The sequence below is a fragment of the Rhinolophus ferrumequinum genome, chromosome 22, assembly GCF_004115265.2.
Source record: "Rhinolophus ferrumequinum isolate MPI-CBG mRhiFer1 chromosome 22, mRhiFer1_v1.p, whole genome shotgun sequence".
Lineage (NCBI taxonomy): Eukaryota > Metazoa > Chordata > Mammalia > Chiroptera > Rhinolophidae > Rhinolophus > Rhinolophus ferrumequinum.
In genome coordinates, this window is record NC_046305.1 from 40,503,270 (window position 1) to 40,518,257 (window position 14,988).

A 14,988-nucleotide genomic window follows, 5' to 3' on the forward strand; every position below is an offset into this window, starting at 1 on the left:
TCATATCTGCTGTGACACTGTCCAATTGTTTCCCACAGAGGCTTGCTCCTTATCAATTGCTAGAAACAAAAACACCTGAATCAATAAGCTACCTCTCACATTCATGGATTAGCCCACATTCCTTGAATTTTCAAAGTTATGAGAAAATCACAGTTATGAAATTCCAAGAATTCACCTTTTTATTTTCTTTATCAGTTGTAGGATTGTTGGCTATTTTGTACTGCTGAAGATCTATTATTTCCTTCATTTCATAGTTATCACCTTTCCTTTTACATACAATCACTGCCAAATCGAATAAGAAGATATGCCTGAGAGAGAAAGAGAGAGAGAGATTGATTGATTTCAAATGGTTTGGAACTATGTTCTTTCCTGGTAAAACTTAATTAAACCAACCAAACATTTTTCCTTTGAGTTAGAGACAAACACAGTGAAGTATGTGTATCCTGGCACTACCGTTTACTAAATAAATGGCCTCACTGGATGTCAGTTTCCTCGTTTAAAAAACAGGCAAAATTATAATAAGAACAATATGCACGTTACAGAGTTGCTTAAGAAACAATTAAGACAAAGTATTGATAAGAATTTCGTTTTTCTTTTTTCTTTTTAGTTTAGAAGCTAAACATTTACAGCATAATATTAATGAAAACAATAGCAGTTAACTTCTATTGCTGTTACTAGGAGTCGATGAGAATACCTTGAGGAGTGCGCATCCCACAAAGATTACTCACTTAACTTAAATCCCCAGGACCACTTGCTGAGGTAGGTACTGTATCATCTTCATTTGAATGGGGAGGAAGCTGAGACTTAGAGTAACTTGCTCAAGGTCACACTGCTAGTGAGGTGCTGAGCAGGATTCCCACCTGGTTTAACTGTGGAAACCGCACTTTTACCCCCTATCTTGCTCCTCCTGATTTAAAGGACCACCTGAGACACAACCTGAGTGATATATGAGCAAAATGGAAACTGGAAGAATTATGGTTGAATTTACACTTTGCTATTTCTCTTCTTTCTTACTGGAAATAATGTAATTGGGGAGAAAACAAACCTTATCATCTCATCATCCAATATCAATACTTTGTATCTTTTTGAAAACTCTCGGTGATTAACACGTACATATTTTTTAAACAATAATTATACATTCACATAGCTCTAACACTTGCGTCACTTCCAAAGCCAATTTTCCTGGAGAAGCTAAAAGAATGTGTGTCTCCTGGGAGCTACCTGTAGAGCCTGGGCATCAAGGTGGAAGCAAAAGCTGATGCTGCCCCCTGCTGGCTGACTCTCTTGTTTCCAAATGTTCCTGAAATTTGCCACTTCAACCCAATGACAATTGCATATATAAACATATTTAATTAGGGACACGAGACCAAGCTTAATCTTCAAGGATTCCACCTACAAATTTCCCTCAAGAAAATCTCACTAAGTGGTCCACACATAGACTTCTTTCTTAGGACATTTTTTATTATTTTCGGTTATTTTAACATGAATAATAAAAAAAAAATTTGTGTTTTTACAGTAATTATCTATTGTTACTTTATCCCTACTGTCATTTTAATATGTTTTTTTTTTCTACCCTAGCTGACACTCTATATTGTCCATTTCCTTCTTCGAACTTAAATTAGACAAATCAACAGATACCAGAACAGAGAAAATACTGAACAGAGGTATATGAGAAATTTTTAGAAAAAGCATATGTTGATTTGTCCCCTTGTTTTTCTTCCTTTGTTTCCCTCCTTTGTCCTGCAGAAATTGTTTTTAAGGTTTTCTCAACCTTCTGATACTAATTATTTATTTTGAAAATAAGTACCACTCCTCTTTTCTCACCTTTCTTGTTTTGTATGCTTGTCTAAAGTGGTTATTCGAATTTCACCATCTCCCTGAGGTCGTCCAAAAAGCAAAACCGGTTGGTTCTAAAATATAAAATTTATATGTCTCAGTTTTTCATAATCACACAAAAACAAATAAACTTTAGAGAGGATATTTGCTAAAGACAACTACCTTACTACATTACAAATTTTATCATTTTACATTTTTAACACACTTACTCTAAAAGACTCAGAACTATAGGATACACTTTCCAAAACAGTCTGTCCTTGACCATCCCAGAGGTATACTGAGACATTAGTTAATTTTACTTATAACCTTAATGGGCAAGTGAGCTACCAAAAGAGAGAATTAATTGGAAAAATTCAAATCACAAGAAGTTACAGCAACTAATATTAATTGAGCATTCACTGGGTGCCAGTCACTATAAGAGGGCAAAATGATATACGCCCTGCCCTCACTGAACATACTGCCCAGTGGGGGTAAAAATATTCATATAAGTATATAATTACAAATGTGCAATTGCCTTGAAAGAAGAGCACGGGAAGCATGCATAGCTGAGGGACCTAATTTGGGAGTCAACTGTAGGGAGTCAAGGATGACATCCCTTATCTAAGATCTCAAGAATGAAAAGTTCTGACTTAATGATTAAAAATAATAAGCCATTTCCCCAGAGGCAGACAATAAATTTTTTTTAACTATTTAGGAGCACCTACTATACAAAGTGCTAAGAGAAAAAGAAGTGACTGAAAAATTATCATTAACATCTAGGAAATTATATTCTAATAAAGGAAGCAGAATTATAATTCACTAACTTTACTACAAGAAAGTATAAAAATAAATGTTCCCTATCAAAATCCCAATGATGTTTTTTGCAGAAACAGAAAACTCCATTCTAAAATTTATATGGAATCTCAAGGGACCCTTAATAGAGAAAACAATCTCAAAAAAGAACAAAGCTGGGGTCCACACTTCCTGATTTCAAAACTTACTACAAAACTATTGTAATCAAAACAGTGTGTAACTGACAGAAGACTTCTAGACCAATGGAATGGAACAGAACACCCAGAAATAAGTCCTCACATATATGGTATATGGTCAAATGAATTTTGACACAGGTGCCAAGACCATTTAATGGGGATAGGATGGCCTTTTCAACAAATGGTGCTTGGGAAACTGGATATGCACAGGCAAAAGAATGAAATTGGACCCTTATACTGTATGAACTCAAAATGAATCAAAAAGCAAAAAATTAAAAATTCTGAGATAAAAACATAGGGGGAAAGATTTATGTCATTGGATTTAGCAAGGATTTCTTGGCTATGACATCAAAAGCACAGGCAACAAAAGAAAAGTTGGACTTCAACAAAATTAAAAATTGTGTGCATTAAAGGACACTGTTAACGAAGTGAAAAGGCAACCCAAAGTAGGAGAAAATAATTGCAAACAAAAAGAAAATAAATGCAAACAAAATATATCCTACATAGGAGGATATATGTATAAAGATCTCCTATAATTTAACAACACGAAGACCACAACGTTGATTTAAAAGTAGGCAAAGGACTTGAACAGACATTTATTTCTCCAAGGAAGATATACAGGTGGCCAATAAGTACATGAAAAGATGCTCAATATCACTAATAATTCGGGAAATGCAAAATCAAAACCACAATGAGATACCACTTCATACCCATTTGGATGGATATTATCAAAACAAGAAAAAGGAAAGAGAAAGTGTTGGTAAGAATAAGACATTGGAACTCCTGTGCAGTGCTAGTAGGAATATAAAATAGTGCATCTACTGTGGAAAACAAATACCTCTTGTTTTGGCTCTTCCTCAAAAAAATTAATAGAATTACTACACAATCCAGTAATTCTACTTCTGGGTATATAACCAAAAGAACAGAAAGCAGGGTCTCAAACAGATATTTGTACCCCATAGTCAGAGCAGCATTATCCACAAGCGTCCAAAGGGGGAGGAACCCAAGTGTCCATAGATAGATGAATGAATAAACAAAATGTGGAGTATATATAATCCATGCTACATTAGTCAGTCTTAAGAAAAGAAATTCTTAAAAAAAAAAAGGAAAAGGAAATTCTGACACCTGCTACAAACTTGAAGACATTATGCTATGTAAAATAAGGCAGTCACAAAAGGTCAGATATTGTGTGATTCCATTTATATGAGGTACATAGAGTAGACAAATTCATCAAGACACAAAGTAGAATGTTAATCTCCAGGGCCTGAGAAGAGAGGAGAAGAGAGAGGGTTTAATAGGTACAGCGCTTCAGTTTCGCAAGATGAAAAGACTTCTGGCGATGGATGGTGGTGATGTCGAGACAATGTGAATGTAGTTAATGTCACAAAACTACACACTTAAAAATGGTAAATTTACCATTATGTATATTTTACCACAATAAAAAAATAAATGCTAAACAGCTGTTCAGGCAATGTGCTGTGGAATTACAAAGAGAAAGGGATAATGGGAGGTTAGGGAAAAGATTTATTTTTGTTGGACCTTGAAGGAATTGAACAGAAAATAATGGGAAAAGACCTTCTAGGCTCTGACAATATTATGATCAAAGGCAGCAATATAAAAATGTTTGGCAACACAGCAGGAGAGCTGCAATGCAAAGTATGTAGGCAGTTCTTAGCTGGATGAGTTCAAGAAAACAGTTTAAGGCCAAATCACGGAGGGCTTTAAATACGATGCTAAGGAATGTTGTCTGAATCCTGAAGGCAACAGAAAATTGTAACCAGTTTGGGAAAGAGAGTGAACTGAAAAATCCACATTTTGAAAGGCAACTATATAAAGAGATGATTAGAGGCTACTGTGACTGGAAAGCTGGCAGATGAGGTCCTGAAGTGGGGGTGTGGCTGCATGTGAAAAGAGAGAGACCGCTCAAGATGTTTCAGGGAAAGAAGCAATAAACCTGCTCTCCCAAGAAAAGTATCTTAAATCCTTTCATTTATCTCTGTTTTCACTGCCCTCAGCTTAATCCAGGCTTCCATCACCTCTCTATTGAAATCACCTCAACAACTTGCTGACTGATCTGCCTGCTAAAAGGATTTTCTTGAAATGTAAATGACTGTAAAACTTATTAAAAAAATAAAAATAAAAATAAAAAACCATTCACTAGCTTCCCACAGCAATCATAATAACACGCCACCTCAGCGCCTGACTACAAGGCTGAGGTGTGTAATTCGCCTGCCCACCTCTCCCTCTTCAGAGCCGGCCATGCTTCCTTTCACTCTCAATTTCCAGCTGCTCTTGCCTTTCAGCTTCTTGACCTTCCCAAGCTCTTGCTCATTTCTGGGCATTTCACTTCCTATGGAGTCTGCCTGGAATCCTCTCCCCCGACCCCAGATCTTTGTGTCACTGCTTCTTCTAATCCCTCAAGTGCAAGAGGCAAACGACTCAGAAAGACCTGTCTGACCATCTTATCTACACTAGGACTTCCCTTATTCTCCTGTTGCAGCACCCTGTTCACAGAACTAATGTCAAGATAGTATTTTTAAATGTTTTCTTTACTGTCTCCTCTGCCATGAGGCCATGTTGTTCAGCGTTATAGCCCCAGCCCCAAGCAAAAGGTCTGGCACACAGTAGTCACCCAGTAAATATACATTTAAATGAATAAATTAATAGGAATCACCCATGAGAATGTATGAGGGTGAGGAAAAGAACAAAATCAACTCCAATCTTTAGAACTCAGACTACTGGGGGGGAGGGTGGGGAACTGGGGGGGAGGGTGGGGAAAGCACAGTGTGATTAAGGTGAGGGGGACAAGTGATGGCAGAAAGTCCCTGGACAATGACACGTCACAGGTGCCACGAGACACTCATATGGATGCTGCCAGACAGAAACCATAAAGAAACTTAGAAAACAGAAACTTGAAGGTAAACTAGTTTTTCTTCAAAAACAACTCCTAGAATGTCCCCCAATTTGTGGGTTAGAGAAGCCGGATGGAATGATAATTACATACCAAATTTTCTATAGATAGCTGAAACTGTTTAATTTCACGAAGGGTCTCATTATCTCTCTTCACTTCATTCACATATTGTGCCAAGTCCTAAAGAATAAAGAGACAGGGACAAAAACAGGCATGATAAGATTAGAGACGAGATGAGAAGTATTTGAAAGAAAACACATCATTAATTTCATTAGTGGCAAAAGGATACCATAACTTTTCGATGACAATAAAATGAACACCCGATCAATCAAAGCGGCATCTCAAAAGTGAGTTATAATAAAAACGTCTGCAGTACAGCTGGGAAGACTGAAGAGCTGTCATTTACTACACCCCGGAAAAGAGTGAGGATAAAAAAAAATTTTTTTAAAAGTTGCCACCAGGCAGAACAATAAAAAGCGAACTAGGTCAGGAGAATGTAAATTCTAAACACGTTAATAATTGATCTTGAGAGAATTACATTTTACATGGGTTAGCATAAGGGCAATAAGGAAGGCTTAGCAGAGAGAAAAAAGTAACTAAAAGTTAGACAATGAATCTAGCAGGACTGTTTTCTGCAACCAGTTAGTGTCTTAGTTCCTGAGAGCATTTAGCCAAGGAAGCGAGTCCTATTTTAAAGAGTTAATAAAGAAGAAATCAAGGGGATGAGAGAAAACAAAGAGCGCTAACTGAATTAAAGTGAACAAACAACGCTGGCCATATTTCTCCAGGTGCCTTCACCTAATTTAAAATGTCTTTTCTCATTTTTGAGAAAACATTAGCTAATCTTGCCACACTGTAAGTAGCTATTTTTATTATATGTGTTCTAGATTTTCCTGTTTTCTGGGTTCCTTTTTTTTTATTCCTCTATCCTCTTAAATTCATCTGCAACAGTCGGCACAGAACTCTGACCAAAAAAGCAGTTCCTAACTTTGTTCTAAATGAAAGTCCGACTTTTCATAGGATGCATCTATAAATGACTTCTTTAAAAATTGTACACTTGGTATGAGTTTTTAATAATAAATAATTGTTTGATGTTTCCTGACAAGGTACTAAACTCAGCTAAACAGCTATTACTATAATTAGTGGAGTGGTCACATTGGAAGGTATAAAAATGTCAAATCACTACATTGTGCACCTGAAACTAATACAATACTGTACACCAACAACACTTAAATAAAATTAATTTTTAAAAAATAAAATCAGCTAAACAGCAGAACACTGAAATTGGCACAAGAATACAGATATGAAATTATCGCTCTGAGCAGAATCATACTCGCATTTTATTTTTGAGAACATATTTCTTATGTTTTAAGTTAGGGGCAAAAATTATGTTTTTCAAAGTCCAGCATAAAATTGGGGTTACAGGTTCCCCAATATATTCAACAAGTGTGACTTTATCTACTTATAGTTCTTGAGTTTCAGATTTATCTCAAAATAGAAATCCAAACTGAAACCCCAAGTACTGATGCACCTCAGCCACAAAGGTAAACCTCGCAGATACCCTCACCGGAGGGATCAAGTCACACCTGTGTTCTCAAGTCACCAGCTGACCTGATGCTTATACAAACCAACAGTTTTCTATTAGTAACCATAAAGAGGATGTCAAAGAAAGCCATCATATGAACTCATTCCTGGAGGTTATAAAAGTTGCCATACTTTGATAAATGTAACAAAAGTAATTTTAATATACCTCTTGGTTTTATGTGTTTTTGTCCAACAATTAAATCCATGCAAGGATATCTATTTCAATTAAAAATATCCAGCTCTCCCCACCAAAAAACAAAACTATACAAATACTTATACATATTATATCACAAATACATATATATTACAATATGCATTAGCAGCTTGTATTCTACTGTTTTCAGGCAAGAATAAAAAACACAAACAAGTTAATGACACGTGTGTCTTACCTTCATTGCGTCAAGTGCCAATTTCAGGTTTGCCTTCTCTGTAGGATCGGTGGTATGTTTGACCAGTTCCTATTTTGAAGATACAGATGAGTACTGTTTTCATCAAATTAACACCAAAATATAAGGAAAAACAACTTTTGATAAACACTTTTTATCATTATTTGCACCATAATGTGATAAATCTGATGTCACTAGTCTGTTTTCATCAAACATTTCAAACGGTAAGAAGACCACTAAAACAACACCAGAAAGACATTAAAAAAACCATGACATAATGTTTAGACACATTTTCCTTTCAAAAATGGCCCAGAATTCTATGCCCCACCACGTTCCCGAACATAATGAACGGTACCCCTCATTGCCAAGCTGACCTGACACTTTGTACTCCTTATCAAACTTGGCTGGTCTCAAGCTTCTGAGTCTGACTGCCCCTCTCCTTTGGCTTCTCGGACAGTAGGATCTTCTGTGTGTTGCTGTTATTGTTGTTTGTTGTCCTTAAATTCCTGCCTATTCATCAGTCTTTCCTACTTTATCTGCACCTTAAAAAGTTGTTGTTCCCTCAATTTTTCACCTTTGTCTCCTATTAGTCTAACTTTTCATACTCTACAAATTCCATCACATCTTATAACGTCAGCTATCACCTAATGAGACAAGCAAATGAATGTGCTCAACCCAGAACTCACGCCTGGGTCCCAGACTCCTAAGTCCAACTAAATACTCGTGCTACCTGGATATCTCACAAGCCCCTCCATGTACATCTTCACCCACAACCCTGCTTTTGTTCCTATTTATGTTTTACTGAACGATGGCACTCCATCAGTATAATCACTGAAGCCAAACCTGAAAGATACCCCAGACTCCCCTCTCACTATGTAGTGGTGATATTCACTCTAATCCTTCCTCTTGAAACCATCTTCACTGCCACTGCCTTGGTTCAGGTCCTTCCTCCTTTACAAATGGGTCATTATAATAGGCTTCTGATTGGTCTTCTGACTTGCAGTCTCTCCTCACTGCAGTCTATTCACTCTATTGACATCAGAGTCAGGTTTCTAACATGTAAATCACATCCTGTCTCTACCCTGTGTAGACTTCTGTGATGCCCACAAAATCCTCAGGTGGTCATCGATACCTCTTAGACTCATCATGATCTGAATTATGCAAACCTGTCCCAACTTCGACACTTTCAGCCATACAACCTATATTTTATCCATACTAAATTAACTGCAATTCTCAAAAGGCCTTCTAATATCTGATTCCCAAAAGCCATGCTGGTTTCTCTCCTTAGAAAGCCCTTCCTCTCTGATCCACCTGTCAAACTGTTAATTCATCCTTCAAAGCCCAATTCAAGAATCACTCCTCTGTGAAGCTTTCTATGCCAGAGGCCTCTACTTAAGCCCCATTCTCCTGACGCATAATTAACAAGGCCTTTATTTGTACCACCTCTGGACCTCTGCCTACCTACCATTCTGTGGGACTTGGTGGCTTACACTTCATTTTCCCCATCTAAACAACGAGCTTTATAAACCAGGGAGGCTGTTTTATATCATGAGTGTCTGATGCTGTGTGTGGAACAAGGGAGCCCTGTAAAACCTTTGCTGAATTTAATACTAACAGTGTTTCTAAGCTGTAAAGAGGACCTACATACATCAAATCTGTTAAGTGTAATAAACTTGTCAAAGTTATATTGTTACTTCTATTTTTCCTTTTCCTTTATTAAACAATAATAGTAGATTATTCTCAAAGTTTCAACCCCCCTACTATCAAATATTCTAATTTTATAATTTCAAATCATAAAGCAATTCAAAAACGATTTCCTCAGTATAGTAGTAGTAGGAAATGATCAAATTCATACTACATTTATTCAACAAATTTCTAAACATTAGACGAATAAACTCTACACTATTTTAAGATGGAAAAAATATTTCTAGAAATTTTATCAATGTGTGGAGCCCCACATAAAATATTTCCTATTTTAAAAAATCATCAAGGGAAAGCATGTATTCTTTCTGTGACAATATGGCTGTGTAAATAATAGCAAAATGGATTGATATTTCCTCAAACTCCACATTAGTTGCATAATATCAGGTAAGTCTAAGGCATTTCCTTCCACCTAAAAGTCAGTATTTCTCTCAATGGAGTTAAATTCATGCCACTGTCTTTTCCTTCCTTTTAAGTGCTGGCTGCTGGTTTTACAGGGCTTATTACCCATGCTTCACGGTTTTCACACTTTCTGCTCATAAGAATGGCTCTAGGACTCCACAGTGCATGGACATGTTCAACTCGTTGGCAAATAATTTTCAAAACTGTTGAACTTTTCGCTTTGCATTCTCTTTTCCTCCCTCCAGCCAGCCCATATGTAGGCAAAAACATTCATCTTCAAGTAAACATACAGGTCAGATGCATTACAACCTCAAAAGATTTTGTGTTTCAAAATATGCCTGATTCCATTTAAATCACTGAGGCAGGCATGATAGTCCAACTTACGCTACTCATCATCATGGTTTCGTCTCTTGCTTTATTGGCAAGAAATTGATAGTTAGTGATATTTGTAATATTTCTACCTAAATCTGCTAAACAAACTGTCATTAATATTGCTTTCACCTTTCTTTGAGGTTTTGTCCACAAAAAAATGGGGCAGGAAGACTGATGTAAATCAGCTATGCAACTAAATCTAGCTAAACTTGGATTTGTATTTATTCCTTATAATTCAGTTGTTCAAGTCCACACTTTTCTCCATAACATTTATTTATATAAGTTAAAAAAAATGTGCATATTCACAATGGTCAAAAGGTAGAAACAACCCAAATGTACACGGATGGGTGAACGGATAAACAAAGTGTGGTATATACATACAATGGAACATTATTCAGCCTTAAAAAAGGAAGGAATAAATGCCAACACATTTCTTGAATAAATAATGTGTTAAAATTATTTATTCTTGAATAAATCTTGAAGACATAAGCCAGACACAAAAAATTGTACGATTCTACTTATATGAGGTATTTAAAATAGTCAAATTCACAGAGACAGAGAGACTACAGGCTTGTTACTAAAGCCTAGGATGAGAAGAGAAAAGTGAGTTAGTGTTCCATGAGTACATAGTTTCAGTATGGAAAGATGAGAAACTTCTGGAGACGGATAATGGTGAGGGTTGCACAATAATGCAAATGTACTTAGTGCCACTGAATTATACACTTAAAATGGTTAAAATGGCACATTTGATGTTATATATGTTTTTCCACAATAAAAAATATGTACATGCAGTTTCTTTTTTTAAAAAAAATCGTCATGGACCTACACATACTTTTGGAGTTTAAAATACAAAACAACACAAGAAGAATTAGGAAAACAGTTTGCTGAATTTCATAAAGGTGTAGTCATATTTCATACTTTGAAAAGTCTGCCTAAAACTTCTAAGAGACAAAAATAGATGTTTCTTGAAAATTGCACCTTCTAAATTCTTCAATTGATATTTGAGTGTACCAAAGTTACAAAATAAATTATTATCTTACTTGGACATGTTTTTAGTTCCACGATGTCTCAGAAACTGATTGCCTACGTCTTCCTTATTATTTTTTCATAAAATCCAATTCGATTAAGTTGCTCTGAGTTTAGGCCTCATAAATGTTTTAATGCATTTTTAAGAAATAATCAGGGTTTGAATTTTTCTGATTTCTCAGTAGAACAAAAATAGATATGACTAATAATTTTGTGGCTACAGTTCAAGAAATTTAATATACAAGATGTACAAAGCACAGCAGACTCAAAATTATATTTCACATACAGGTAGTAGATCTTTTTTAAATGACATTTCACAAGCGTCAGCAGAGTTGACAGACTAATACAGTAAGACATTTCTTTGGAGCAGAACTAATGAGTCTCCTGGTATAGCTATCAAATTAAATTTATAAGACTCTCCACCCTCATTAGAGAACTAACCGTGGAAACCATAAGCTTTGGGGTTATGACAAGAATCATTTCAAAATAAATGTAGTCTTATTATAATTTACTATAGCAGAAAGCAACACAGAATGTGACACAATTCTCTTTAGTTTATGGTTATAAGGCAAAAGGTCTAATACAATTAACCTGCAAAATTCAGGTATATTGCAACACTGAAACTCTAATAAATGATTGCTGCTAACTACAGAAGACTTGGTTGAAGGGATCTTTTTATTTCCTTTTTCTTGTTTTTTCATTTTTTTGGAGCCAGTTCTGTTTGAAGGACACAAAATGTGACTTTGTGGGAGATACAGAATCATCTTTGCTAAAAAGTAAGGAAAGGTTTCCAGCTGTTCGTTAGTTCTCACTTAGCTCTACAAATAATTGAAAATTGTAAGGGGATCAGGACCCAAACATGGAGTATGTGGCACATAGTTGATGGTTCATTAATATTTTCTTGAATGAATAAATGAACAAACTAACAAAGAAAACGGTTTTAAGTTTCATACCTGGAGGAGAAGGTGATACTTTAAAACACGCTGCATCGGGACGACCAGCAAATCGCGAAGAGTGAACTTCCCATTATTGGCTCGTTTGGAACACTCCTAGTGAAATGTTTTTTAAAAAACAGTTTTTTAAATCTGTGCTAGTTGCAGCAAAGGGAGTCATAAAACAAACATTAAAAGATGCAAAGGCCATAAACAAAACTGTGATTATATAATAAATATTGTTTTCCTTCTTAACAAGCCTTCTTTCTAAAATATAGACAGCATCTTCAATTAAAAACCAAAACACAAACATACCTGGTAGCATTTCAACTCTAAATATGAATCAATAAGCACAACTATTTTATGTATGAAAATTATTTTCTCTAGGGGCGCTCCAGGGTCTTCCTCCACTTACCCTTGTAGCTCTGCCTTCTACCAATGCTCCACATTGGGCCTGTGGGCCAGGTATCAAGAACAAGTCTGTACCCACTCAAACTGCCACATGCCTTCCCCACCACCAGGCCTTGGTCCATTCAGTTCTCTCCGACTGCCATGTGCTTTGTCCAGTTTCCAGCAAATTGACAATCCTCTTCCAGAACTATACCTAAAGTCCTTTAATAAGGATCCCAACCAAAATGGTGCTCATCCTCTGTGCCTTACGGGTCTTTTCATTATTATTATATGTAATGTCTTCCCCAATATGTCTTTTATACCTCTAAGAATTTAGTATTTGCTTATTATTTGTTGGACTCAATGAAATGAAATGATTAACTCCAAAACTACGCTAAAGTATAAACCTAACACTGGATTCAAAGTTTTAAAAGTCTCAGACTTTATTTTTTTCTAATCTCACGCTCTTCTTTCTTTAAGTGTATCTCAAAATACTATTGACTTGTTAGTTCTTTTGACATTAACTATGACTTTGAGGAAAGTACTTTGAAGTTGAAATAGCAAAGCCTGAATTTAAATCAAGTCTGGCAACTCTTGGCTGTGTGACCTTGAACAAGTTGTTTTTCTGATTTCACTGTTCCTCACACATCTGTGGTGTAGTTAAAATAAATAAATAAATAAATTTCCACAAAAATATTAGTAGTAGTAGGCAATTTAGTAAGCCCAAAATCCTCAGATGACTGCCTATCCCAGACCAAGAAATTGTCCAGTTCCGGGAAGGAGTTGTTCAAGAAAAGACTCCTTAGCTAATGAGTTCGCTTCCCCTTTGCCCACACTTAGTGTTTTAGGCACATAGAAAGACATGTTATCAGGAGATGTAGCACAAACACCATTAGCTCTAATGACCATAGTGACTTAATGGGTGCTTGAATACAGATCTTAAGCAAGAACTGGGGACACCTCCTGGTATGTTAGCTCATGACTTGAATTGCTGCGGTTCACTGGAAGGATAACTATTTCAACTGATTTCTTGCTTTTACAGATTATAGAGAGTTCTGGATCATGGGTCTCAAATAGGAGGTTAAACGGTTAATGCTACTGTAATGAGTGGATCTCCTCTTCCAGCTGCATTTTAAGCTCCTTGGAATTAGGGTGTACCTTATACTTTGTATGTGCCATCTTAACGCAGTGCTGGGAACAGAAACGTTACACATTTAAAACTCATTTTATTATGTTATGGAAGTCAGTTTAAAACTGTTGGGGAAGGAATCAGTTCCTTTAAGTTTTAAGTTATAGACTCGGGAAGTAAAGAAACTAGCATTGCTGGCGTTTCCGACGAGAGGCCTGAGACTGAGGTATGAAATGCTTATAAGTAGTGAAAGTAAATAAAGGGTAGAAATGATTCTTCCAAAACATTCAGTCACCTGCTTCGCCTAAACTCCAACTCTAATTGAGAAGAAAATACAATGGGATAGGGATGAGTCAGCTTCCAGAGCACGATAAAGAGACTCAATTACCATTTACCCCATGTTATCTTGGTTCCACAGTAGAAAAGAAAAAAGACAAAAATCAACAAGAGCAAAAATAACCACAAAAGAGAAAACATGGAGGAGGCAGAGAAACACCAAGAATAAGGCATTTCCCTCCATCGCGCTGGGACTTGCAGAAGACAGTTCCAGCCAAGAGTATTTGTTGAGGTGTCACAGTAAGTGTCTGGTTAAATACTTCCTAATCACCAAGGTCAGAAGGAGGGGCTTTCCGGTAAGGAAAGGACAGCCAGCAGCTCCTCCCACTGAGCCTTTCAAACTCAGCCCGAGGTCCTCTCATTCCCTAAGACTGACAGTGACTGCAGGAACTATGCACAGGGTACAGCACAGAGTCCCAGGGTACAGCCGGGACTTCGGCAGCGACTCTGAAAGAAGGGACAGGAATGTTTCAAACATCGCTGTGAATATAATGGAGGGTTGATTGACAACTTGCTGACTCCTGTCTTGAACCAGAATTTTATATCTTTATTTTTAAAAAGGTGCTTTAATGGCAGCTCTCTTAGGAACTAGCTGTATAAGTTATCAAGTTTTATCTTACTTGATATCTTTATATTTTATCTTTATATATATGTGTATATATATATATATATATCTTTATATTTTATCTTTATATTTTAATTTGAGTCAAGGTGGCTTATAGTTCTACACTTATGAGGCTCTAGTCTACAGAGGAGCAGGAACTCTTTACATTACCAAGGTCGTCAGGATGTTATTCAGTGGTGACTCAAACCACCTCCAGACATAACGTCTGCATCGCAAAGGATTGTAAGAGGTAACGACAAAAGATCCACGATAGAGAGTCAGTACAGTTACTTGGTAGCTGGTTGGTATGCAAACTTTCTAACCAATAGCTCCCTTTTGTGGGAGTTAGAACTTATGAAATCATAACAGATATGCCAAAACAATGAAGGGATTCTGATTTGAAAATCATCT

The 14,988-nt window shown here is 36.3% G+C and overlaps 1 protein-coding gene across 3 annotated transcripts in view; it reads right to left on the minus strand.

The window, feature by feature from the left end:
- The window catches only part of VAV3 (vav guanine nucleotide exchange factor 3), a 335,219-nt gene that overhangs the window by 155,307 nt on the left and 164,924 nt on the right, over window positions 1-14,988 (minus strand). For all 3 annotated transcript variants that reach the window (XM_033093029.1, XM_033093027.1, XM_033093028.1), the window contains exons 10-14: window positions 12,140-12,235; window positions 7,689-7,757; window positions 5,809-5,895; window positions 1,825-1,910; window positions 176-308 (exon numbers count right to left, since the gene is read on the minus strand). In XM_033093029.1, the coding sequence (XP_032948920.1) occupies window positions 176-308; window positions 1,825-1,910; window positions 5,809-5,895; window positions 7,689-7,757; window positions 12,140-12,235 (471 nt within the window). The remainder of the gene's footprint in view (window positions 1-175; window positions 309-1,824; window positions 1,911-5,808; window positions 5,896-7,688; window positions 7,758-12,139; window positions 12,236-14,988) is intronic.